The 16,411-nt window shown below is 37.5% G+C and overlaps 1 protein-coding gene across 3 annotated transcripts in view; it reads right to left on the reverse strand.

Annotated features, from left to right (window-relative positions):
- NSMAF (neutral sphingomyelinase activation associated factor) overlaps window positions 1-16,411 on the reverse strand; it is a 78,231-nt gene that overhangs the window by 16,092 nt on the left and 45,728 nt on the right. For all 3 annotated transcript variants that reach the window (XM_025393687.1, XM_025393686.1, XM_025393685.1), the window contains exons 10-18: window positions 10,025-10,154; window positions 8,177-8,248; window positions 6,347-6,455; window positions 3,712-3,888; window positions 2,548-2,627; window positions 1,930-2,020; window positions 1,770-1,833; window positions 477-528; window positions 260-380 (exon numbers count right to left, since the gene is read on the reverse strand). In XM_025393687.1, coding sequence (XP_025249472.1) covers window positions 260-380; window positions 477-528; window positions 1,770-1,833; window positions 1,930-2,020; window positions 2,548-2,627; window positions 3,712-3,888; window positions 6,347-6,455; window positions 8,177-8,248; window positions 10,025-10,154 — 896 coding nt within the window. The remainder of the gene's footprint in view (window positions 1-259; window positions 381-476; window positions 529-1,769; window positions 1,834-1,929; window positions 2,021-2,547; window positions 2,628-3,711; window positions 3,889-6,346; window positions 6,456-8,176; window positions 8,249-10,024; window positions 10,155-16,411) is intronic.

Below are 16,411 nucleotides of genomic sequence, written 5' to 3' on the forward strand. Positions count from 1 at the left end.
TTCTATCATATGAAATGTAAGTTTTTGGGGGAAAAAAGTGGCAAGAATCATTTTCACATTAAAGTCTCTCAAATACATATTAATGTTTTTACATCATAGACTCATAGAATGCTTCTGATATGGAATAGGACTCATATCTCCTCATTTAGATGGAGAATTACATTGTGATTTTTAAAAATCTAAGCAATAAAATAATTACTGAAATTGCACTACCTGGTAAAGAGTATCTATAATACAACACCTCCAAGGGGGGACTCACTGGAGGCCCAAGGGGGAAGCTCCACATCGTCAACCATCTGTCCTCCTTGTCTCTTTCCCAAATCCAACTTCAGGCTATTGACTAGAAAGCTCACATCATCACCATAGAATTCTGGAATTAACTAAAAGTTTCAGGGGGAAAAAAAAAAGAACAAACATGTTGTAAAGCAGTTAGAAACCCCAAGTCCAGTTACTCATCAGCTTTATTAACTGCTTACCTCTTTAAAATCCGTTGCACCATCCAGACAGTTTTTCCAAGTTTCTGCAATACTACATATAAAAAAAAAAATTTCACCTATTTTCAACTATGCAAATAGCAATAGCAGTATTTCCTATGCCCCTGGGGGTTGTTCTACACTTTACTTGTATTAACTTCTGTTTGTCAATCACACATAGTTCTAACCATCCCTCTGAGTGTCCCACTTTAACAGAAGGGAACACTGGGGCCCACAGAGTTTTATGTAACTTCTCTAGGGTCACACAGCAGGAGTGGGCATGGAGTCCGAGTCCACACCATTAGTATACACATTGCCTCATCCAAGGGCCAAATGGAGGAGGGTGCCTACACACTGAAAGATTAGCACCACTGGTCGGGCGCAGTGGCTCACACCTGTTATCTCAGTACTTTGGGAGGCCAAGGTGGGTAGATCACGAGGTCAGGAAATCAAGACCATCCTGGCCAACATGGTGAAACCTCAACTCTACTAAAAATACAAAAATTAGCTGGGCATGGTGGCATGCGCCTGTAGTCCCAGCTACTCAGGAGACTGAAGCAGGAGAATCGCTTGAAACTGGGAGGCAGAGGTTGCAGTGAGCCAAGATCACGCCACTGCACTCCAGCCTGGGCGACAGAGCAAGACTCTGTCTCAAAAAAAAAAGATTAGCCTCACTATCTGAATGCTCATTGCAAAAGGAATTATTATTAAATATGTATAGAGTTCAAAAAAGATGAAAAGGACATACCAAAAAATTAACAACAATTATTATCTCATTGCAGTGGGATACCAAGTAAACTTATTTCCTTCTTCGTATATTCTGATGTTTTTGGTAAGAAAATATTACTTTTATAATTTAAAAAGTAAAGCCATTTAAATACACACAAGGAGCTATATTCAATTCACAGCAAAATTATCAAGAATAATAAAGTGTGGGAAACAATCTAAATGCCCAACAATGGAGAAAAGAAGTTGAAATAAAACATCGCATGTGTTAGAATGTGATACAATAATTTTAAAAAAGAATCACTGTTTTGAAGAATATCTAATAATATGGGAAAAACTTTAAGATTTAATATTAGGTTACAAAAGGCAGGACAAAAAGCTGCACTTAAAATATGTTCTCACATTTACACACACATATTCATGTCTAGAAAAAGCCTGAGAGGAATAGATAGAACAATTATTGATTTTTTACATTTCTTTAAATTTTTTATCTAGTGCTTTGAAACAAGTATGTTGTATATATACAATCAGAAAGTGTTAAAAATGATAAGCAAGTCATTTGTATCAAACCTGTTGAACATTCTATCTGCATTATCAAACCTTCCATTCTGTAGGCACAGCATATACTCTGGTGCTAGAGGGGAAAAAAACAGAGATAAGTCAGATCACAGAACCATTGAAGAATACAGTAAAATAAAATTTAATTGGGGGTAATGATAAAGAATCTTACCAATCCTAACAAGATAAAAAAGTACATAACCCGGGGAAGAGTAGTGACTCCCATACATGAACTTTGGTTCAGGCATTTCCTGGTAGCGTGTCTAGAATACAGAAAAAAAAAAAAAAAAATAGTGCTAAGTGTTGGCTATGAAATAATAACTGACAAGTAGTAAAAGCCTAAAAGAAATCATAACATAGATATACCATATTCCTTAATTTGTCTGTTAGATAAGAAAAGGAGAAGGTAAGAGGGAAAGAGAATCTTTGGCTAAACAGCATTGCTGAGACAAGTATTTTGGTTTCCCTGGCTTAAGGGTAACAAAATGTCGGCAGTAGATTAAATAGAACTGATTTTATATGTCTCTTATGCAATGTACCACAGAATGCCTTCATGAAAATAGTTCAGTGAACCTGTAAACAGGTCGCCCTCCTCCTTCCTAAACTGTAGACAAGAAATGCAAATGGTGAGCAGTTAATTCATGGTTAGGAGAAAAGTAAGAAAACACTATGTAGAGTCACTGGTGTAATTCCCCTAAACCGTGGAGAAACGAATTTCCTTCCTTAAAGAAAAACACAGGCCATGGCTTCTCATCTTGCTTAGAAATGAAGAATCTCTAAGTCCACATACCAGTAGCCTCTCCAGCCGTTCCTTATTTAGGGCCCCCACTGGCTTACTAAGATCCCGGAAGGTTCCTGGATTTGACAAATCTATAAACATAAATCAATAAATCACTTCAGCTTATACTTAGTACCATTAAACTCCTGAATTAATTCAAAAATACACATTTACTTCCACAACAGTGTTTTTAAAAACTGAGAGCGATCTATGAGAGTTATATTTTTTTTTAGTTATTTATATAGATGTAAAGAAAAGGTTAGCAATTTTGAGTTTTAAGTTAGCCACAACCACTTAAGAGCAACATCTCTAATTTGACAATGCCCTGAACATTAATTTTTTAAAAAAGTTTCTGAATAAGGAACATACATATATTCCAAGTAAAACAACAACAACAAAAACAAATTTTAGAAGCCATTATTCTTCTATCAAGATTTACCTTCTACATTAGAATTCTAGTGAATATTATTATTCTGCAATATTAGCCTATTTGAGAACTAGTAAGCTAAATATTTTCAGAGAAATACATTCTCATATTTCTAGAAAATCTATTATTTCTTTCAAGTACAAAGTTTCAAGATAATGTGTCAAAAGGAACTAACTGTTCACAATATATAATTTTTAAATATTACAAAATAAAGTTACAATACAATTACATTTTTCTTAAAATAATCTGAGGTAGCAAGAGAAGAGTAGATATGCCCCAAAGGTAAAATGGTTATATGTCTGTAATATAATTATGGATGATTTTTATTTTCTTCTTTGATTATTTCAGGACTTGCCAAGTGTTCTATAATAAATAACCACAGTTTTTAATGTGATTTAAAAAAAATATATGATAAGGTGAGTAGCAATTTTCAAAGTGAGAAGCAAATACTTCAAAACATGGTACTTATAGGTAATAATGATAACCCTGGATTAAAATTATGCCCGTTTTTTTCTCTGTGTGTCCTTCAAGAAGTATGGTGGAAAAAACATACATGAAACACTTATATAACACTCATATAGTACCTTGGAATGGAAATTGGCAGTCCTTAGCAATACAACTGAAATGTGTTGTAATTTGTTCACATGTCACATCACGATTATAAAATAGAATTTATTCTCTCCTTTAAAAACAATACAGACGACCACTTCCCCACTCAACTTGGCCAGAATTCCATGTGTAGCAGTTACCTAGTTCTGAGCTGGAATAATCGTGTATTATCCATGGAAACACAGGGTACTGGGAGAGGTCGTTGCAGCTGCGGTCGGCCAGGTTGTTGAGGTGAAGGAGGTACTGATAGTTGGAAAGGTGTCCACGCTGCCACTGCAGCATGTAGCTCTCAGCAGTGTGCTCCGCCACATGGTGCTCTGGGGGAAGAGGACCCACGAGGTCTGCCACTTAACTTCGCAAACTTAGTATGCAAAAGCTAGGGGCTTAACGTGTAGACCCTTCCTGTGCATTCTTGAAAAATACATTGTAAGAAAGAGAAAAGTAGGCTGCTGACTTGTTTTCATAAAGTATTTGTTCAGCTATGTATAAATAGTTCCAAGATCAAGGAGGGGAAATTATTAAATACACTGAGCTATTACCCTACCCTCCACAATATGATATAACCTAAACAAATACAAAAGTGTAGAGCAAATATATAAATTTACATGTTAATAGGCAATTTTTATACAGCAACAAAGAATCCCTCCAAATGTGCTATATCTCCATGCATTTAAAAACCCATGGTCATCTGGGAGCTTATTTCTTTTATTATTTACGAAATTAAAGCAATCATTTAGTTTTCTTTTAGGCCTGGAAGAGATGTACTACTGTTAATTTGTCAATGACTATATATTATTTATGCATGTGAAGAGTAAGGAAAAGAAAAGAAATTGTTAAAGAAGAAAACAGCCATTTGGCAGGAGGACCAATTCTCAAACTAAAAGAACCAGACCTGCCCCCCAAAACACCTCACGAAAAATGAGATCTTAGGTAAATGCAGCAATGAGAATTTCCCTTTTAGAGTGTAAAATGAATTAATTGTCCTACAAGTAGATTTTCCATTTTGTTCAGAAAATTCTTCTTTCAAGCTTTCCTGATGCATTAAGCATCTTAACTCTTAATATTTATTCTCATTTACTTTTACCAAGTCTCTTCTCTAATCAGCTACTAGGAAAGGTTTCAAAAATCAAAACACACTTCCCCCTCATTTTCTACTTTTGAAACCTCTCAGCAATCTTAGGAATAAACTCAGTGAGAACTGACAGCTTCTTAGAAGATGGATATTTTAGATCATGGCAAAGTTTTTGGCTTGAGATTTTAGGACTCACCATGAAAGTTGAGCTTTTTATTGTAATCTTGTTATAGTTAAAAAAAAAACAAAATTTAAAAACTTAGATCACGAGACAGAAGATTAAACTTGTATCAAAGCTATACTTATACATAAAGTTACCTTGAATAGCTTAATGTATGAACAAAATACTAGCGATATATAAACCTAGTTTAAAATAAAATATGTTCCCTACTGAAAGTCAACTATTCCTCCTTGAAGGAAAATCTCATTTCTAAGGGAAGATATACTTTACTACAAACTTCATAAATGGTTTTGTGGTACACTAAAATAACAAACATATTAAGATGATATTAATAAAATCCCATTATCCATTTTTTTTTTTTTTTTTTGACAGGGTCTCACTGTCACCCAGGCTGAATTACAGGGGTGTGATCACTGATCACTGCAGCTTTGACCTCCCAGGCTCAAGGAATCCTCCCACTTCAGCCTCTCGAGTAGCTGGGACTACAGGCACACGTCACCAGGCCCAGCTAATTTTTAATTTTTTTTGTAGAGATGAGGTCAAGCCATGTTGCCCAGGCTGTCTCGAACTCCTGGGCTCAAGAGATTCTCCCTCCTCAGCCTCCAAAGTGCTGGGATTACAGTCATGAGCCACCATGCCTAGCCCCAAAATCCATTTTTAAAGATAATTCCATTCCAGTTATCTAGCAACTTTGTAAAGTAGAATAATTTAATTTAGCCTTGCAATGTAATAAAAAAAACTTTGGGCCTGAACATCATAATGTAAGTATTTTCTCTGGCAAAGGTGGGAAAAATCACATTTTTCATGAAAAACTGAGGAAATACCATTAATTAAAAGCAAATTCCACTCCAAAGTCAGCATATTAAGCATAGAAGGTTCACGTGTTCCTTTTGCAGTCTTTCAGCTTTGTGGTTCTGACCACAATCAATGATCACAAACGTATGAATAACTCACTGCCTCGCAGTACAAAACTGAGTCTTGGTTCTCATAAACTAATATAAGACCTGATTGAACATAAAAATATTTGAGTGGATTCTTCAAAATCCATTCAATGTGGAGGACGTTAGAATATAAGAGTATTTAAATATATTTATCTAGAGTTTTTAAAACATACATTCAGAATGAACTATTACCAAAGTGAATTTATATTTCCCAGAATTTTAAAAACATTACTTTGGCAATTATAGTTACTGATGAGAAGAAATTAGAACCACAAACAGACGATTCTAGAAATAGCATTCTTCTTCTCTTATTTCCTATCCCAGATCCTTAGGAGTTGAACTACCTTCTTATGAACAGAAACCCTGTCTCTACTAAAAATACAAAAAAAATTAGCCTGGCGTGGGGGCAGGCACCTGTAGTCCCAGCTACTCGGGAGGCTGAGGCACGAGATCACTTGAACCCAGGAGACAAAGTTTGCTGTGAGCCGAGATTGCACCATTGCACTCCAGCCTGGGTGACAGAGCGAGACTCAGTCTCAAAAAAAAAAAAAAAAAGAAACAATGAAGGGTGAGTGCCAAACCTAGGTATGTGGCAATGTAAAAATAGAGATCATCTCTATCTTGAGGTTCATAGAACTTTAGGTAGATGTCGGAACACAGATCGTCTTCTGTGCAAAATACTTCCAAGCCCTATAAATTCAAAAAGAAAAGAATAAAATAAATAGCATTGTATTCCTCTTGCAATCCCAATATAAGTATATAATTACAAAAACTTTCAGTTAAACATTTGTGTTTATTTTTATATCTTATATTCCTATTTTCAATCTATAAATTTAACTCAGTGACATATATACACATATATGGTTGCGTATATATATATATGTTGTGTTTATAAATGTTCTGAGAACAAGATAGTATCTCAGCTAAACTTTGTAAATCACCTTGGGTGTTGAATATTTTCATTAATAATAGCTTTTGTGAACTTATTATTTTGAAATTCAAAAATCGCCGATCCATGTCGTCACATCTCTTCTTCAAACATAAATGTTTAGTTTTCTTTCATAAGTTAAATAACATATATATATTTTTGAGACCAGGTCCTGCTCTGTTGCCCAGGCTGGAGCGCAATGGTGTGATCATGGCTCATTGCAGCCTCAAACTCCCTGGCTCAACTGATACTCCCACCTCAGCCTCTTGAGTAGCTAGGCTACAGGTGCACCATGCCCAGCTAAGAAATAAAAATTATGCATACCTAACAAATTGATAATTGAATAACCCATTCAATTAATACATTATTATTATCTTATAAAAACCTATGAGCTTTGTGACAATAGTATTGGTAAGGCTGAGCTAGCAAAGGAACAGACAAAGCCAGGATGAAAGCCCAGAGTTGCCCTTGGTGCAAATACAGGCTTTCACCATGTACTCGCTGGGAGCTTAGGAAGTTAACCCCTGGAGTCTCAAACTATCTACTTCATAAGACTTAACAATGGCAAATAAATGAAACATTATACATAAATTGCCTAGTACATAGAAAGCACTTAATCAATGTTAATTTCTTCTCTTTTTCTGACTGCAGCTCTATACCCAAAGGAGGAGATTTTTAATAGTATCTGTTTCCCTGATCCACTATTAGTGCTGGAAATGGAGGAATGGCCTTTTAAGTAAAACAGGCAGCAAAACAGCAGAATTTCACAAATTAAAAGCACAAAAATAAGAGTTAAAATTTCACAATGCTTTTGTAATGTCACCAAGTTACTGGTTAATCTTCAAAGGAGAAAAAATGAATTTCTATTGGTGTCAAATTAAAACACCTTGGAATCATACCTTCTGTAGGGATTGGTTACTAAAGTAAGATGTGTTAGAAACACCTAAGTATAGAAATACACTTATTCAGGGAATGGTGGAAAGAACTGCCTATATGATTTAAATGATTATTTTGTCCATTTCTCTCTCTCAGCAAGCCCAAAGGCTGAATTAATGTAAGTTAACTGTGAATATACTAGTTCCACTAAAGAAGTAATTTTGTAATATCTTCCAAATTTTGCTTTGAGACCTAGCTGCTATGAATGCTGGAGGCAAGTACAGCACAGGGCTGGTTTTACACAGACCATTCTAGCCTGAGCCCAGAAACTGAGAATGCTGGAGTGAGAAACTCAAGGGCACGCTAGCCCTCTTGCTCTTGGAGCCAAAAATATTTCATAATAGAACCTCTTCTCTCCATGAAGGACTTACTCCTTTATGAATTTCTAGCTTCTCCAAAAGAAAGAACAGCAAAATCAAGAGTCTAAGTTCTTACAAGGCAATGTACTTGTACTTTCAGACATCCCATAGGTGTTTACTGTCAATAAACTGCTTGCTAAACTGTAGGTGTGGCAATCATCCCCCAGCACAGCCTCCCAAGGACTCACCAGAGGCAGGAGGCCGTGCCTCCTTTTGTAGATGCGCCGGACATCTTGGAGTGTTATTTGGACCACAGGTTTCTTTAAAAGTAGAAAGACAATCTCAAACATTATTGTTCTGACACAATTAGAAGTTGTTCCGTAGTATCAGAAAGGGGGAAAAAAAATCAACAAATCTCGCCTTCCTAATGAACCACTGGAAAAGGAAATCTTGGAACAAGGTGATATCTGGTTTCCCGTTCTGCTCTGTCATCTTTCACTAGCTTTATGACCTTGGGCAAGTCTTCCTCCCCGCCACGCGGCACCCGCCAGATGAGAATGCAATCATCTATCTTTCAGGGATCTTTCCGGTTAGTTTGGGCGGGGTGATATCTTTTAGATTAGATTGTGGGATGATAAGAAATATAAAGAACTGGCATAAATAACCTCTCAGGAATCTTGCTATCTTTTTTTGACAAATAGTTTGCTTAGAACTGATACACATCTTTTTTAAAGAATCCTGTCTTTTATCTCACTAAAAATTACAGTGTATTAAGGCTCACAAATTACTAAAGTATAAAGCAAGGCCTCAATTTTTTCTTTGTTAATGAAGAAGAAAATTGTTTTGCTTTTCTATAATTTTAAAACATTAGCAAGAGAGAAAGGAGGTTGAATAAGGCAGAGATTGGCTAATGGCTATGCTTCCGTGGTCCTCCTCCCAAGTGGGAGGGATGATGGGTGCACAGAAGTCAGTCTGTCCAATAGTGGAAACTGCCCTGGAGGCCCAGAGTCAAGTCTTGTAAATGACTGGTCAAGGATCCTGGCCAGTATTGGGAAGGGGTAAAGGCCCATATCATGGATTGTGAAGCTAGGGTACACAGACATTTTTTTTTTTCAAAATTTCTGACCCAAGCAATAGTAGCAGCCAAGCCAATTTATTACACTCCCCGAGAATGCTGTGCCAGCAGCATGCAGTGCCCGCTGGAGAACTAGGAAAGTGAGCCCCACCACCTAGTGGACAGAATCGCTATAGCATAAACTTTCACTCAGGAGAGTTTGAGATGCTTTAGTGCCCTGTAATGACCAGCCTGGACAACCTCCACGGTGGAACTTTCTCTGGCAAAAAACACTCCTGATTCCTGGGCCCTGCCAAATGGCCCCACAGCGCTACCAGGGTGTGTTAGGATTTCTGTTCTTTTAATGGATCGTGCTAAAAAGTGGCCAGATCTAGATAAGCAACAAATCTTTACAAGTTTCCACATGGAAATCTAAGTTCATCTTTACTTTCTGGCCTTGTAAGTCTGGTGTCATTGTGAAAGAGAAGATTGTTTCCAACACCCTAGCGGGAGCCCACAACTGTCAGACGGCCGGATCTCCACACACACCTCTGCACTAGCCGGGAGGACCTCCTCACAGTGCTCCTTCAGGAAAAATTCAGATCTACTGAGGTTGTTCATCATTAAGTAGAGGCAAGAAATACCAACATCTGTGTTCATATAAGCAAATATATTTCAAAATCCATTTCTTATTAACCCTAGCACATTTCACTGGTCTCTCAGAAATGCCTCCTTGAAGAAAGGTCTAAATCTCTAGCGACCTTTTACGAAAATCGGGAGGAGCAGGGTTTCTTTTCACCACCCTGAGAGCAGGTGCCCCTGACATGACTGAAAACAGATCAGACGAACTCAAACTTCGGAGACTCCACACCACAATTACACACAGTGTTTGTAAAATACACAGATGCTGCCTGTGAAGGGGGTGGGCGGGGACGTGACTTTTGATCCTCATCAAAAAGTGAGGTCACAGGCATTGTGAGGCCATGGTCTGGAAACAGCTTAAATATGGGCAGCTCCCCACCTGACCCTGAGGTACACGCACCGGGTAGCCGTTGAGAGGCTGGAAATAGAGGTTTGTGTCCGTGATGCACACGTGTCCAGGATTAGTCACCAGAGGCGTCACCATTTCCGCTTTGCATTCCATGTGCAGCTTTTCAGAAATGTTTTGGAACCTGAAAATATGTTTTTCAGCAAAGGTAAGAAAAATAAGAAATTGATCTACTTTCTAGGTTTATCTAAGGGAGCTACAGTGTGACTTCGTATGACATTTGTCTAAACACTACATTTAATACAAGAAAAATGGTAATATAAATTGATTGCTTAGATAAAACTGACACGTTAGAAACGGCATGATAAAACTCGTTTTTCAAAGAAATAGGTGAGATTATGTACCACAGAAGCCATGACAGACAAATAAATACCAAATAACCTTAACTAAACTCATTCCCCCTAAAATAAACAGGTCTTAAAACTATTCTTACATTTAAATTCTTTCCTATTTTTCTGTCATTGTTTTTATTGTCCTATAAACCACTTTGACACAAGTGGCATTTATTTCACACTATACTTTATAAGGCTGTGACTACATAATTATAATTACTTGAATTATAATACATTCGAGTAATTGTATATTCCTTTGTATATTCTTGAGTATATCCCTTTGTGGATTTACTGCAGAAAAGCAATGAAAAATGATTTCTCCACTACCCACTCCTAAAATACGTAATCAACAAAGTCCTTTCTCATTCTACTTTACTGATTTAAGAAAAAATAAAGGGAAAACAATCAAATCATCAACATTTTAAGGCAATTACTGAAATAACTGGGTTAAAAATAAATCTCTTTATAAGTGACAGGACAAAAAGATACAGGGGAAGACCTTCACTTCAAGTTAGGATGGGGAAGCTATAAGAGACTGTTGAAGCTTTCACCCCAACAACCAAAATGAGCCGGATATACTGAACACTCTTCATAGCTTTTTAAAACCCACTGGGATGTTGAGGATGCAAAGAAACCTAAACGAACATGATTGCAAAAAGGAAAGAAGAGACCACCAGGTGAGTGGCAGGAGGAGGAGCAACCTACGATAGAAGTGAGTAAGGGCTGCAGAATGAAGAGAGATCTTCAGGGAAACGGAAAGCCAGAGTTGAGACTGGAGAGTGAAGAAAGCTCCCCAGAGATCCAAAAATGCTGTCGACTTTGGTGCAAAACAAGGGAAATCTCCCACAGTCCAGAAACCTGATGGCTCAGTTGTAAAGCACAAATATATCTCTAGAATCCCTCAAGTGCTGAGATCCCAAGTCCTGTGGAAGAGAAGGTCTTTATCACTCCCTCAATGGAACTGTAGGCAGTGTTGTCTTAAATTTAACCACAGGTGCAACAAAGTCTTAATGCAGCTCAGTGACAGATTTGATTGACAGAGCCTCCCTGGACAAGTAGCCTGACAGAGTAAGAGGTGGCATGACCACTTCTGGAAGTAAATATTATTTAGTTCAGTCTCAACATTTCCTTTTTAACAGAACTCAATAAAAAAATTACAATATATGCCGGGCGCGGTGGCTCCAGCCTGTAATCCCAGCACTTTGGGAGGCCGAGACGGGTGGATCATGAGGTCGGGAGATCGAGACCATCCTGGCTAACCCGGTGAAACCCCGTCTCTACTAAAAAATACAAAAAAAATAGCCAGGCGAGGTTGCGGGCACCTGTAGTCCCAACTACTCGGGAGGCTGAGGCAGGAGAATGGCCTAAACCCGGGAGGCGGAGCTTGCAGTGAGCCAAGATCCGGCCACTGCACTCCAGCCTGGGCGACAGAGCGAGACTCCGTCTCAAAAAAAAAAAAATTACAATATAATAAAATTATAATACATAACAAAGAAGCAAGAAAATATGACTCATGCGCAAGAGAGAAAAGACTGTATAGAAGATGTGCCAGACATTGGACCAATCAGAGGAAGACTTTAAGATAACTATAGGAAATACGATAAAGGGTCAAGAACAGTCCAGGCATGTTGGCTCACACCTGCAATCCCAGCACTTTGAGAGGCCAAAGCAAGAGGATCACTTAAGCGTAAGAGTTTGAGACCAGCTGGGTAACATACTGGGATACCATCTCTACAAAAAATAAAAAATTAGCCAGGCATGGTGGCATGTGCCTGTGGTCTCAGTTACTCAGGAGGCTGAGGATCACTTGAGCCCAGGAGGACAAGGGTGCACTCAGCCATGATTATGTCACTGCACTCCAGCCTGGGTGACAGAGTGAGACCCTGTCTCAGAAAAAAGAGAAAAGGGTCAATAAGAACAAAAGACGGACAACACATGTGAAAAGACAGAGTTTCAGCAGAGGAATAGAAACTATGAAACAGAACCAAATGGAAATACAGGAATAAAGATATTGATATCACAAAGAATTAATTAAACAATCTTAACAACAGACTGGATGCAGTGGAGGGAAGGTCCAGTAAGGCTGAAAACAGGTCAATAAAAAGTGTCCTAACTAAAACAAAACCAAAGGAGAAAAGAGAACGAAAAAAATATATGGGAGCATGTATCTGAGACCTGAAGGAATATATCAAACATACTAACTTAAGTATAACTGATTATAGAATAAAAGACAGAAAATAGGACAGAGGAAATGGAGAAGGGAATGGCTGAGAACTGATGAAAGATATCAGTTCATAGATGCATGTTACTCTGAAACTCTATGTGACATAATAAAAAAATATATCATTTGGTCTCTGCTCCCAATTCTTGGTACAGAGCTCCTGAAACTTCTGTAATTTCCCAAGTGACAGAAGTGTTAGGTCCATCTTTTGTACTAATATTTGGTCTTTGGTCCTGATTCCTGACATAGACCTCCTAAGCCCTTGGAATTTCCTGAGTTATAGAAGCGTCTTTTGCTCTTATGAGGCAACTGTGTATGGAATCCTGGATGGGTGCTGGCCACCAGAAGGACCAAGCCCTGATGAGAGGCTTAGAGCTTTCGGCCACACTCCCCCTTTTCAGGGTAAGGGAGAGAGGCTGGAGACTGAGTTAATATTTGACTATGCCTATGTGATGAAGCCTCCATAAATGCCCCTAAACTATGAGGCTGGGAGAACTTCTGGGTTGCTGAAGACATCTATGTGCCAGGAGGGTGATATACCCTCACTCCACAGGGACACAAGCTCCTGCACTCAGGACCCTTCCTTCCAGATATCACCCTATGCATCATCCAGCTGTTCATCTGTACCCTTTATCATGTCCTTTATTATCATAATAAACTAGTAAACATAAGTAAATATTTCTGAGTTCTGTGAGCCATTCTAGTGATCAAACCTATCGAATGTGTTGTGGGAATCTCTGATTTACAGCTGGTTGGTCAGAACACAGGTGACAACTTGGATTTGTGATTGGCATCGGAGGTGAGTGGGGGCAGCCTTGTTGCACTAAGCTCTTAACCCCTGGGGTCTGTGCTAACTCCAGGCAGACAATGTCTGAATTGAATTGTAGAATACCCAGCTGGTGTCAGAGAACTGCTTGGTATAGGAAAAAGCCAGACAGCTGATCACTGAAGTGTCCTGTGTTGACAGCATAGTAGGAATTTCCCCATCATACACTCTGAAACCCTCAAGCAGGATGAGCACAAGAAAACCACATCTTACATAGGGAACAGCAATTCAAATCATGGGGCTCCTCACCAGAAACAATGGAATGACAGTCTTTAAAGTGGTCAGAAACCTGCCAACCTAGAATTCTATATCCAAAAACACCCTTCAAAAATGAAGGTAAAATAAATATCTTCTTCTTAGGCAAAGCTGAGAGAATTCATCTCGAATGGATCAGCTTGTAATGAATGCCACAAAAAGTGTTTTAGACTAAGGAAAAATGATACCAGATGAAATACTAGATTTGCAGAAAGGAAAGAAGACTAGAAATTATAAACATCTAAATATCTAAGTATTAAAATATTTTTTAACATTTTTAATTTCTATGCAAACATGTATGTATCTAAATTCTTTAAAAAGCTATTGATTTTTAAAGCACAAATAAGAATACTGTATTGTGGGTTTTCTGGAATATGCATAAATTAGCTACAAGATAAGATCATAACAGGCAGGAGAGGCTAAATGGAAATATATTGGAGTAAGGTTCTTGTATTGGGGTAAAGTAGCATGAAATAATATTATCTGAAGGTATACCCTGGCACAAGGTACATATTGTAATCTCTAGAATGACCACTAAAAATAACACAAAGTGCTACAGCTAAAAAGTCAATAGAGTAGATAAAATGGAGTACTGAAAAATACTAGATTTACTGAAAAGAAGGGAAAAAACGAGACACCAAGAAAAAAATACAGAAACAACGTGTGCCACATAATGATGTTTTGATCAATGACACTGCATATACTAGTGGTCTCATAAAATTATAATACCATATTTTTACTCTACCGTTTCTATGTTTAGATACATAAATACTTACTATTATATTATAATTGCCTACAGCATTTAGTACAAGTTGAGTATTCCTTATTCAAAACACTTGGGAGCAGAAGTGTTTTGGATTTTGGATTTCTGAATGTTTGTATCATATCAGTGTGCCTCCCTAATCACAAAATCTGAAATCTGAACTGCTCCAGTGAGCACTTCCTTTGACCATCATGTTGGCACTCAAAAAGTTTTGAGTGCATTTCGGACTTTTGGAGCATTTCAGACTTTAAATGTTTGAATTAGGGATACTCAAGTGGTACAGCAAAATGCTGTGCAGGTTTATAACCTAGGAGCAATAGGCTATACTGCAGAGTCTAAGTGTGCAGTAAGTTGTACTATTCAGGTTTTTATAAGTGCACCCTATGATGTTCTCACAATGACCATTGCCTAATGACACATTTCTCACAACATATGAGGTGGGAAATTAAATAAAAATAAAATTAAAAAGAAAGAGAAGTAAGTTTTCCTGTATTAGGCTGACTTGTCCCAGAGGCAGCAACAGGCACAGCCCAGACCCAGGAAAAGTCTAGATAATATTATCTAATGTGCTCCGAAGACTCTCCCAGCAGTCCTTTAACATAGGGATAAGAAAAACAAATTTCCCTTTGTTTAATGGAATGAGTTTATAGATTCCTGTTCTCTGTAACTAGTGACTTCAAGTATTGTTTTATCTAAGCAGTAGCGTGAAGGTCATGAGTCTCTAAGCAGGCCTGAGTTGCGGCCACCTGGGGGCCATAGTAAAGGTTATAGGATAAGCCTGTGCCTAGGCAAACCTAGATAATGGACATCTGGGTTGCATAGCAATGGTTATGTGCAATCTTGAGTTATGAACCTGTTACAATTTGATTAACTGTCTTTGTCCTGCCTCTGTATCCCTGCTTTCACACCACTGTAAGCTTGCTTCAAGCTGGCCCACCCCCTTTTGTGAAGTGTGTATAAAACTTTGTTCCGGGCCCAGTCATTTGGACGTTGAGTCAGCTGGGCCTGAGTGCACTCAATAAAAGATTCTCCTGTTTTAACCCGAGGTATCTCTCTCGTCCACCTGAATCCCACAACACATATCCCTGTCATTAAATGATGCATGACTATCCTAAGATACTAGGCTTAAAACCAACTAGTCTATAATTATATAATTATAAATTATCTAAACATTCCTATTGAAAAGCAGAGATTGTCAGAATGCATAAAAAGCAAGACTCAACTATATATTTAAAGTATATATATTTTTAAAACAGAATAAAGACACAGGTTAGTAGTAAAAGGACAGAAAAAGATGTATCATGCAATCACGACACATAAGAAAACTGATGTGGTTACTTTAAAGGAAGACAAAGCAGACTTCAAGAAAAACACTATTACAAATAAAGAGGGACATTTCATAATAATGAAAGGATCAATTCATTAAGAAGACATTATGCACCTTAATGTATATGGATATAATAACAGAGCTTTACAACACAAAATGCATAAATTGACAGAAATAAGAAAAGAAATAAATCACCACTGACAATCTTAACATCCTCTCTCAGTGACTGATAGCACAAGTCAACAAAAAAAATTAATGAAATATATTTGATCCGAATGACCATCAACCAATTGGACCCATAAGGCATTTATGGAATATTATTTTCAACAACTGCAGAGCTCACATTCCTTTCAACGGCTTGTGAAATGTTCACCAAGATAGGCCATGTGCTGGGCCATAAAACAAACCTGAACAAATATCAAAAGACTGAAATCACACAGAACATATTCTCTGATCAGATATTAAATTATAAATCTGCATCTACAAATATCTACTAAAAATTCCCAAATACGTGGAAGTTAAACATACTTCTAAATTACCTATGGGCCAAAGGAGAAATGATGAAGAAAATTACAAAATATTTTTACATTAATGGTAAAAAAAAAAAAAAAAAAAAAAAAATCAAAATCTGCAGAATGTTGCTAAAGCAGTGCTTAA

Source organism: Theropithecus gelada, chromosome 8 (genome assembly GCF_003255815.1).
Source record: "Theropithecus gelada isolate Dixy chromosome 8, Tgel_1.0, whole genome shotgun sequence".
Taxonomy (NCBI): Eukaryota; Metazoa; Chordata; class Mammalia; order Primates; family Cercopithecidae; genus Theropithecus; species Theropithecus gelada.